The 10,599-nt window shown below is 26.8% G+C and overlaps 5 protein-coding genes across 5 annotated transcripts; all 5 read left to right on the top strand.

Annotated features, from left to right (window-relative positions):
* Window positions 1-2,262: 2,262 nt before the first annotated feature.
* Window positions 2,263-3,225, top strand: EHI_065370 (uncharacterized protein; the record flags this gene model as incomplete). The annotated part of the gene is made up of 1 exon (XM_647298.1): window positions 2,263-3,225. One exon carries the CDS (start codon window positions 2,263-2,265, stop codon window positions 3,223-3,225), a length of 963 nt encoding a protein of 320 aa, XP_652390.1.
* Window positions 3,226-3,326: 101 nt separating this feature from the next.
* Window positions 3,327-3,914, top strand: EHI_065360 (uncharacterized protein; the record flags this gene model as incomplete). The annotated part of the gene is made up of 1 exon (XM_647299.1): window positions 3,327-3,914. The coding sequence occupies one exon, from the start codon at window positions 3,327-3,329 to the stop codon at window positions 3,912-3,914; it is 588 nt and encodes a 195-aa protein (XP_652391.1).
* Window positions 3,915-4,183: 269 nt separating this feature from the next.
* On the top strand, window positions 4,184-4,993 carry EHI_065350 (START domain containing protein; the record flags this gene model as incomplete). Its single annotated transcript, XM_647300.1, has 2 exons — window positions 4,184-4,354; window positions 4,406-4,993. The coding sequence occupies 2 exons, from the start codon at window positions 4,184-4,186 to the stop codon at window positions 4,991-4,993; spliced, it is 759 nt and encodes a 252-aa protein (XP_652392.1).
* Window positions 4,994-5,475: 482 nt separating this feature from the next.
* On the top strand, window positions 5,476-5,928 carry EHI_065340 (uncharacterized protein; the record flags this gene model as incomplete). Its single annotated transcript, XM_647301.1, has 1 exon — window positions 5,476-5,928. The coding sequence occupies one exon, from the start codon at window positions 5,476-5,478 to the stop codon at window positions 5,926-5,928; it is 453 nt and encodes a 150-aa protein (XP_652393.1).
* Window positions 5,929-6,763: 835 nt separating this feature from the next.
* On the top strand, window positions 6,764-10,081 carry EHI_065330 (Gal/GalNAc lectin subunit Igl2; the record flags this gene model as incomplete). Its single annotated transcript, XM_647302.1, has 1 exon — window positions 6,764-10,081. The coding sequence occupies one exon, from the start codon at window positions 6,764-6,766 to the stop codon at window positions 10,079-10,081; it is 3,318 nt and encodes a 1,105-aa protein (XP_652394.1).
* Window positions 10,082-10,599: the final 518 nt, after the last annotated feature.

Below are 10,599 nucleotides of genomic sequence, written 5' to 3'. Positions count from 1 at the left end.
AATAAAATAATGAAATGATAATGAAATAAAATAATCTAATATTGAACAAATTGAATAAAGAATATATTGAATATATCATTATTGTTACATTATTATTTATTATTTCAATTATTAAATATTAATAATTTATTCATGAATATTTAATTGATTATTATTTTATAATTTCATTTTCATTTTATTTAATAAATGAAATATAAATAATAAATGAATGAATAATAATGTAATATATGAAATAATAAAAAGAAAAGAAAGATAAATAATAAAGAAATATGATGTATTTAATATATAATATAATTTATTATCAAATATAATAATATCAAATGATGATTTATTTTTATTTCAAAATATTTTGCATCAATAAAAATGTTGCTAAATATTTTGCATCATTAAATTTTGCATCATTAAATTTTGCGCTTTTTTTATTTGTTTCAATAAAATTTGCATCCTTTATTTTTTTCATTCTTTTCTTCTTTTATCATCTCTTTTGTTTTATTACACTTTATCTTCTTTCTTTTTATATTCTCTCCTTTCTACTTTTATTCTTTCTTCATCATATTCTACTTCTTACTTTCTTTTTATTCTTTTATATCATTCATTCTCTTCTTTTTCAATTATTTGCTTTTTTTCGTTGCCGTTTTAATTTTGATTAATAAGTTGCGTTATAAATTAGAATTTGCAAATGAATGATTTTATATTATAACGTAGTTGGTAGATAAAGCATAATTCAAAATTGGTTAATAGAGTGAAAAATGAAGAAAAATATATGAAAAATAGAATGATAAAATCTAGTGAATTTATTTTATAGTATGGTATGAATAAATTAAAAGTAACAATAAAATACAATGTAAACAAATTTAATAATAGTTGACATTATTTTTATAATGAATTGCATCTATTGCTAATAAAATAACACTACAAATTATGAACAAATTAAAGAATAATATATACTCTATTTTAAAAAGTTGATATTACTATAACAAAAATACATATAAACACTAATAATTTATATCAATACTGATAAACGAATAAATAAACACGTTAAAATATAAATAAATTTAATAAATAATATAAATGTGAATATCACATATTAAATAATATTGAAATAAAAAAAATATAAAGCTAAACAAAATTTATCAATTTTTTTCACCAAACATAAATTATGAATTAAACGGTGTATGAGTCACAACCATAAATATTCAACATTTGTAGAAACAAAGCATACTAGTTATTGTATTATATTTTATTGATTGATATAGAATTACTGATTGAAATGTAATCTTGTTAAGATAAACATTATTGCAATAAAACCATAATTATTATAACAATAATATTTAGTTTACAAATTAAACAATATGTATATTATCTAAGAAGTTATTTTATAACACATAAATATAACATAAATACAAGTAACAAATCGTAACTAATTAGAAATGATTCAAAAAGAAATGGAGTTGAGATACAATGAAATAATAATAGTAATAATATATTTTGATAATGTAGATATTTGTAGTAATGAAGAAATTGATATTAAAATGTTTAAATATGATACTACACAATTTTATTTTAATCCATATCATCAAATCATTATTCAAGACAATTCTTTCATACTGTTGAATTATTTCATAAATATAATAGATATTGTGAAATTAAAATGGAAGAATATTTAAATAAATAAAATAGTATGAAGTAGAGCATTAAACATAACTAAAAGAGAAAGAAGAATTGAAATAGTAAAAGTATTGAATATATCAAATGAAATGAAGTTACTTGTATGAGTGTGGTTTGAAAAATATATACCTTAACAATTGTTGTTATTCCAACTTGTTTGAGAGAAATTGAACATGTGTCTTTTAATAAATGTAATTCATTAACACCAATTAAAATGCAATCAACAATTAGTAAATTATGATATTATTGCTTTGATAAACATTCATAAAGAATAGGAATAATTATATCAACGTTAGTGAATAAAATAAACTATGTATGTTCAAAACAATAAATGATTAGAAATTGAGTGTTTTTTTTTAATTAGTTGAAATGAAACAGTAATTTACCTTTAATCCAAAAAGGAGTTTTAATGAAAGGAAAGACTAAGTTTTGAAGTAGTTTTAATTATCATTCAAAAAAATGTAAAAAGAAAAAAGATTTTTTAGTGTTTTAAATAACAAAAATAATCTTTTTCTCCTATATTTCAACTTTTTTCAATAAACGAATTTTCTGAGAAGTAGAAAAGAGAAAAACTAGAGATCGGAAAATAATGGAATGAAAAAGTCAAAAACAATCAATATCTCTGAAGATAAAGAAATTCTTGACATTTTAGAATTTAGACCACCTCGTCATATCGACTTAACACAGTTCCAACCAAAAATTCCGACTACACAAGAGTTAAATGCTAATATTCTTCACTTACTTACTGGTGTTAGAACATCAAAAACAGATAAGTCTGAAATAAAAAAAGGGTGTGTGAGTGAAATTCCTTTACTGTCACACTCAGAAAAAGAACTTAAAAACCCTCAAGAAGAAAAAGAAGAAATTAATGAAAATACTAACCTAATAAGTAAAGAAACTGTTCCTTCTGATTATAGTTTAGTAGACGTTTCTTGTATCCCAAAAGAACCCTCTCAGGCTTTGTCTATGTTAAAAACAAATAAGAAAAAAGTTAAAGAGAGAAATGGAAATACCAAGTTAGAAATAGGAATGCACACAGCGATAATGCCTTCTTATCTTAGTCATATAAACATTAACAAAAAAACTAAAACAAAGCCATTAATGATTGGAGTTCAACAACTTCTAAAAAAACCTTCAACACCAACAAAAAAGAGACTTACTGAAACAACACATATACAAACAATGAACAGGTTAGAAAAAAGGAAGTCATTAGAAATTAAGCATAAGACAAATGAACAAATAAAACGAACTGAACATGTTCTAAAAGAAACACATAAAACAATTGCAGACACTCAATCATTAATAAAAAAGATAGAACGTCAAACCACCACAACAAAAGACATTAAAGACTTTAAAGAACGAAATGCTGCTAATAGAGCAATTAAATTAAGAGCAGAAAAAGTTATTCGTGAAATTGATCGTAAAAGAAAATCTTTATTAAATAAGACAGAAATAGAAACACGTGCTAAACGGATGACATTACCACAATTACCAAACTATTTGAAACAAGCTATTAAGAAGAAAAAAACAGAGGCTATTAAAAGTAAGTCATTGTAATAATCATTAATCTTTATATAAACTAGAAAATATTAATAAATTATATTAATACTCTATTTTTTCTTCTTCATTTTTTAGGTGAAGAAACTAATAAAACCAAAATGCATTCAAATTCAATCCCTATTAATCCAGTCTTCATCATTAATCAACAACGCCTTCAATTGTTTGGAACTCCTCTTAAACAACATCACAAGAGAAAAGTTCCAGAAAATGTATATGAGATATCATTATTTCTTGGGATGTTAAGTAAATGGTGTAATATCACAATTGAACGGTTTAGTAAAAAGAAAGAAATTCCTTATGGATGCCCAAAAATCAGTGGAATTGATTTTGGTGATGGGGTTATTGAATTGGAAAATATAATTAATGAGAAAGTGAAAAATGAAATAAAGCCTATTGACACAAATGGAATAAGAACAAAACTTGGCTATGAAAAGATTAAGTCTTTAAGAATTCAACACACGATTGAATTATTGGAGGATTTACTTTACGAAAAAGGAATTGAAATTTCAAGAAATAAAAAAGGAATTAGATGTGTATATAGGTATGGGAAAGGACTAATTAAAACAGATGACATACATCAGAAAGAAAGGGCAATCCATTCTGCTTTAGTACATCGGTTTCAGATGGGAATTAAACGATTAGATATCAAACGAGGAGATATTGAACTGGTTCATATTATATACTAATTTTATTTATTATAACTTTTTTTCTTTTAATATTCTTGTCTTTTCATTTAACAAAACAAAATGAATATTGATTGTAATTTCTTAAAATTTGATTCATTTAGATTTAAATCAAGAACAATTACAAATAGTCAATTACTTTTAAGTATCAAAAAAATAAAAAATAAAAATAAAAAAGTAGTATTTGAAGGAATAAAAAAAAAACAATAAATCTTATCTGATTATTTAGATCAAGAACTTGGAACTTATATTAAGTAATTAAAGTTCAAGAAATGAGTGAATGGGTAAAAAAAGAATATGGGGATGTTTTTACATTCACTCATAATGAAAAATATCCTGTTCCAACTTTAAATGAATTTATGGAATTTAAAAAAACACTTGATGATGATGAAGGATGGACTGTTGACCAAGATAAAAATGATACTAAGGTATTGTTCAGAGATGTTTGTTAATAACAGAAGAAATACAAAACCTAAAAAACTAATTTAATAAAGGCGGCAAATGAAAGTGTATTACAAATTAAACTTAAGTCAATGGCATTACATGATATTCCTATTGATGTATTACATGATGTAATTCAAGATCCACAATTTAGAACTGAATGGGATGGTTCAATGAAAGAACAACATCTTGTTGAACAAATTGATGAAAATACAGAAATTGGTTACTATAGTGTAAAAATGCCTTTTACAGTAGCTAACCGTGATTGGGTTAATATGAGATCATGGTGGTTCAATGAAGACAAATCTTTGTATATTATTATGAATCATTCAGTAGAACATGATAAAGCACCTGTTGACAAAAATTTTGTTCGTGCTCAAAGTCTTAAAACTGGTTATATTATTGAAAAAACACCAGAGGGAACTAAACTTAGTTTCTTTAGTTGGAATTCATGGAATGGATGGATTCCTACATGGGTTGTTAACAAAGCTACTAAGAGTATGATTGGTCAAGTCATTATTGACTTAAAAAAGGCTTGTACCAAATATCCAGAATGGAAAAAAAATCATTGTCCTGAAGAAAAGTATTGGATGAGTGAAGGTAAAGTTATTCTCGAATCAAAAAAGAAACAAGAAGAATAAATTATTCAAAAGAGATTTTCAATTGAGTTTTATTTCTTTTCTTTCCATTTCACTATAAAGAAAGATACAAATTCATCAATTCTTTCCCCTATAAATATTATATCTATATCATTAACATCTAATGCTTTTGTGTTAATATGATTTTCTACTACACATTTATCTTTAAAACATTTGTCTACTGACTCTAACGATTTAATTGATGTTTAAATCTACTTGATTTATCTGGTAATTTCTATTAAAATAAAGGCGTTATGAATGATAGATAAAAATATAAAACTATAAAAGAAAGTGAGGTTAGTTGATTTCTCTTTTTTTGTATTATACCGTTATTCAACTAAATGAGATGACTTGAAAATGTATTATTTTTAATGGTTTACATAAAATAAAAATAGATGATGTTGTTATTGAAAGAGGCTTTCATTTTTATTCTTCTTGACGTAAGCCAAGAAGAAGAACTGTAAAAACATTAATTGAATAAAGAAATGATGAACAACCAATACACTCCTAACTCAAACATAAATGGTAATTTCCCAAACCAACAACCATTTAATCAGTATTATTGTCAACCCAACCAAATGACACAACCATACAACCCTGTTACTAATCAAAATGAAATAAAAACACCTCCTACTATGTTGTACGCTAATCAACCTATTGGATATAGTACATATCCTTTTTATAACCAACAACCAACCCCTTCTCTACCTCAACAACCATTAACTCCTTCTAATGACACTTTATTAGCTCCTCCATATGACAACAACTCTACTGTAATTCCTATGACTCAAGAAGAAGCACAAACACCAAAAAAGACTTGTCAACAAAAACTCATCACAGCATTTATAATCTCTTTATTTCTTTTCTTCTTCTTGATTTTCTTTATTACCTTCATCAGTGTTATGGGAAATATGTTTTTCCTCATGCTTTCAAACTAATTCCTCATTGAATTTGTTTTAATAAACATATTTTTTTTATGATTTTTCTGTAATATTCTTTTTAAATACTTAAATAAGAGTTAATACCAACATGTATAACATTAATTGAATTAATTCATAAAACACTTTGTTTTACTTCTTTAAAGTTGTATAAAAACTAAGTTCTGAGGATATTTCAAAACAACGTTATGCAATTCATATTTTTATTTAAAATAACAAATGGTTTGACTCATTCGTTGAGAATAAAGGCAAGTTATTGACAAAGAAAATAACAAAGCAATAAAACCAATTTATCAAGTGACGTAAAACCACTTTCAAGGTTCTAAAGAAAAAATAAAAATAAAAGTGTCATAAAGTAATACCCTAAAAAAAACACAATTTGTTCCTTTATTTGAAAATTATGAACCAAATAAGGATAACTATTCGATTTTATATGCCTCAAAAAATATTGATTCTATTCTAATAAAACATTATTAAGACTTTCGCAAGCACAGCAAGTACTAATTTCTGTCTTTTTTCATAAGAAATACACAAAAGTATCAAAAGAATGGTCTGAATACATTGAAACCAAATTACAACATTTCTGCACAAAGACAAGAATAAGAATAACACAACGAGAAAAGGAAGATTCTTTTAGGTTAATTACTATTAATAAAAGGAAAAAAAACTATAATGAAGTTATTCAAAAAAAAAATAAAATGGTATTAGTTTCAATTCAATCGATATCAAAGAAAATTATCGTAAAAATACGGGATAAAATATAAAGTAATAATTTGGGTTTTCACTTCATACATTCTCTCCCTTTTTAAGAGATCTTCGTCTGTTTATTTTATTCATGTTTATTCTTCTTTTATTCATATCAATTTCACTTGGTGATTATACTGCTGATAAACTCATTAATAACCAAGAACCAAGAACTGCTGTTCCACATTGTGCATCAGTCTCAAATGGAGCATGCGCTAGTTGTGATGAAGGTTATGAACTTAAAACTGAGTCTGGAAGTGGAAGTACTCAAAAATGTACTCTTAAAGAAGAAACTTGTAAAAGTGCTTTTTCTTATTATGACGGTAGTGATTCTAATTCTCCAAAATGTGTTTATTGTGAAAATGGAAAAGAAAGTGATACATCATCTTCTAATAATGAGAAATGCAAATGTAAGAATGGTGTTGATACTTGTGAGTCATGTCTTTCAAAAGACAACGATAAATGTGGTGAATGTGTTATTGGAATGTCTACTACTACTAATGGAGGTCAGAAGTTATGTGATACAGTAACTACAGACGAACATGCAGAAAATTGTGTTGGTCTTACCGCAAAAGATTCATCTTCAAAACAATGTGATAAATGTTTTGGTATGTATTCTCTTCAAAGTGGTCAATGTACTAAAAAGAATGAAAAGATTGAAAAGTGTATTTTACAAGTTGAAAGCTCTTGTAACCAATGTGCAGATGGATATTATATTAATACTGAAAAAAAATGTACTAAATACCCAGATCATTGTTCAAAGATGAATTCTGATAAGTGTAATGGTTGTATGGAAGGTTATTATTTAAATGGTACAGAATGTAAGGTATGTACAATTGATAACTCAAAAGATCTCTCAGAAGGTAACGAGTGTAGTATTTATAACGCTGAACATTGTGAATCATGTAATAAAAGATGTACTGTTTCTGATGGAGTTTGTGTCAAGAATCATTGTCGTTTATTCTCACCAACAGAAGAAAATAAATGTACAAAATGTGATGATGGATATTTCTTAACAGGTGCAGGAAAGTGTTCACCAAATTTAAATGATGGTTTCAAAACATCTGCAAAGACAGAATGTCAAAAAGGTTATTATTTAGAAAAAGATGGAGATAAAAAGAGATGTTCACTTTGTCCAGATCCATTTACTGAATGTCTTACTTCCCAAACACCAGTTCCAGGTAAGTTAAATCTTAGAAGTGCACACTTAACATCAACTGATGGGCCATGCAAACTTCCAGGATGTTTATTATGTAGTGATGATGATACTATTTGTTATAAATGTGAGAATGGACTTACATTGAATGGAACTCATTGCTATAATTTTGATGTTAAAAAAGTCCTTGGTACTAGTGGTAACAACCATCAAGTGTGTAAGATGAGAGGATATGATCAATATGAACAATATTTGAATGCATTTAAAGCATCTGATAATACTTATTATTGTCCACTTAAGGATCTTTATTTACCATATTATTTCAGTGTTACTAAAGGTTCAGATAATAAAATTACTATTGGCTGTGTTGGTAAGGATAGAGATGTTAAGAATGATTGTGAATGTAATGACAAATATATTCCAAAGTCAGTTGACAAAGCATCAGACTGTGTTTCAATCAAAACAAAACTTCCATCATGTGAAAGAGCAGCCAATGAAAACATTTGTACACAATGTCCAGTTGGATCACATGTAGATAGTAATGGTAAATGTTCTTGTGGTGATGCACATTATTTTGATCAAAACAATAAATGTCAAGAATGTCCAGCTAGTTGTTCTAGTTGCTCTTATGATAGTTCTAAAAGTAAAGTTGTATGTAGTGAATGTTATGAAAATATTCAAGGTGTCTCTACAAGAGATAAAGATAATGAATGCGCTTGCAAAAAGGATACTCCTGAGTATAAAGAAGGACTAAATGCAGAAGATAAGAAGAAAAGTTGTGCACAACTAAATAATAATTGCAAAGAAGAAGGTCACTATAAGATTAGTGATGGATTTATTACATGTCTTGAATGTGATGACTCAGCTTATATTGTTGATTCACAAACAAAGGAGTGTGCCCAGTGTGCTTCTAATGCTTTTAAAGATGAAAATAATAAATGCCAACTTTGTTCTACTAAAAAGGACAAATATGGACATTGTTCAGCATGTTCAGCAACAGCATGTATTATATGTGAAGACACTAATTTAGTTCTTGCTGCTAGTGGTTCAAATGCACAATGTACTGTATGTAAAGATGGATTTTATCAAATTGAAAGTCCAACAGATGGAGTGTATTGTAGTCCATGTCCTGCAAAATGTAAAACATGTAAATATAGTGCCGATAAAAAGGAGATTGAATGTGTGACATGCACTGACCAAAGTTCTGTAGACATTAAACCACCAACATGTGCTTGTCTAACAGGAACAGTTCAACTTGAAAATGGAACGTGTCAAAGTTGCTCTGACCTTTCAAAATATCCAGGATGTAAAACTACTGACACATGTAATGTTGATAGTAGAACAGGATATATCTATGCAACAGAATGTTCAGATGGTTTTAGTGGACGTAGTCCTTATAGTAATTGTACTACATGTATTGAGTCTAATTATTATCCAAAAGAAGGAGAAAAGAATGGGTGTGCTAAATGTGATGATAAATGTGCAACATGTTCAGATAAAGACACTTGTTTAACATGTACTGATCCATTAAAGATAGGAAGTAAATGTGATGAATGTAAAACAGGCTATTATATGTCAAATGGTGAATGTAAGCCATGTACCAATCATTGTAGTGAATGTAGTAGTGCCGCAGAATGTACAGTATGTGAGAGTGATACATACAAGGTAATTAGTGGAAATGGATGTAATGCATGTGTAGATGGATTCTATTTTGATGAGATTAAAGGAACATGTATACCATGCACATCACCATGCACTAAATGTGTTGGAGTAAAGAAAGATTGTGAAGAACAAGAAACAGGATGTAATTCTGAGAAGAAGAAAATAGTAGAAGAATGTACTAAATGTTCAACAAAAGATCATATTGCTGAAGTACCAGTGAATGGAGCATGTGTTTGTGCATATGGATATGTTGAAGGCACTTCTACAGAAGATAATAAAATTGAATGTCAATCATGCAAAGCTAAAGTTAATGAGTTTTGTGATTCATGTAATTCCAAAGACTGTTTGAGATGCAATGCTGAATATTTAGAAGCAAAAGGAGGAGAATGTGTATGTGTTGAAGGATATTACACATCTAGTTGGGGATCATGTATTCCATGTTCAAGACATATGCCACATTGTACTAAATGTACAGGAGAAGGTGAATGCACAACATGTGAAGATGGATGGAAATTAAAAGATGGAAAGTGTAATGGAGCTAAAGGCATTTTCATCATGATGATGATAGTCATGTTAGCATTTATGTTCTAAAAGAATAATGATCCATAATTAAATAATCAAATAAGAAATATTTTAATGGTTTATAAGAAAAATGATATTTAAGTTAGTTTTAATGAAAGAAAAGATTAACAAAGAATTGAAGAATATCAATGATATTTTTATTTTGTTTGTTAGGTCGTAACTTTTGAGTAGCTTTTTATTTGTTAGATGTTGAGTTAATTAATCAAAAGTGTAAATTTTTAATAGTTTTTACTCTCAAGAACTACGTAACAATTGACATAGATAATGAAAAGTTTACTAACAGTAACAAATCATGAAAAATGAATGTAGAAAAAAGATAAAAAAGAAAACAAAATAAACAATTCTTTAAAATAATGTCTAAAAGAAAAGTACAATAACCTAAATGTAAAAGAAAAATAAACATAACAAAAGAATCTAAAATATTGATTAGTGTATATATTTAATTTTTATTGTTTGAAATATAATTATTGTTAAAACCCTCATCTCTCACTCAATTATTTGAGTATTTTTTTAATATATTTTGTTAT

Source organism: Entamoeba histolytica, genomic scaffold, assembly GCF_000208925.1.
Source record: "Entamoeba histolytica HM-1:IMSS scf_1104750517265 genomic scaffold, whole genome shotgun sequence".
In the NCBI taxonomy this organism is placed as follows: Eukaryota; Evosea; order Mastigamoebida; family Endamoebidae; genus Entamoeba; species Entamoeba histolytica.
Note: the sequence above shows the minus strand (reverse complement) of the source record. Positions and strands in the feature narration are given on the sequence as shown.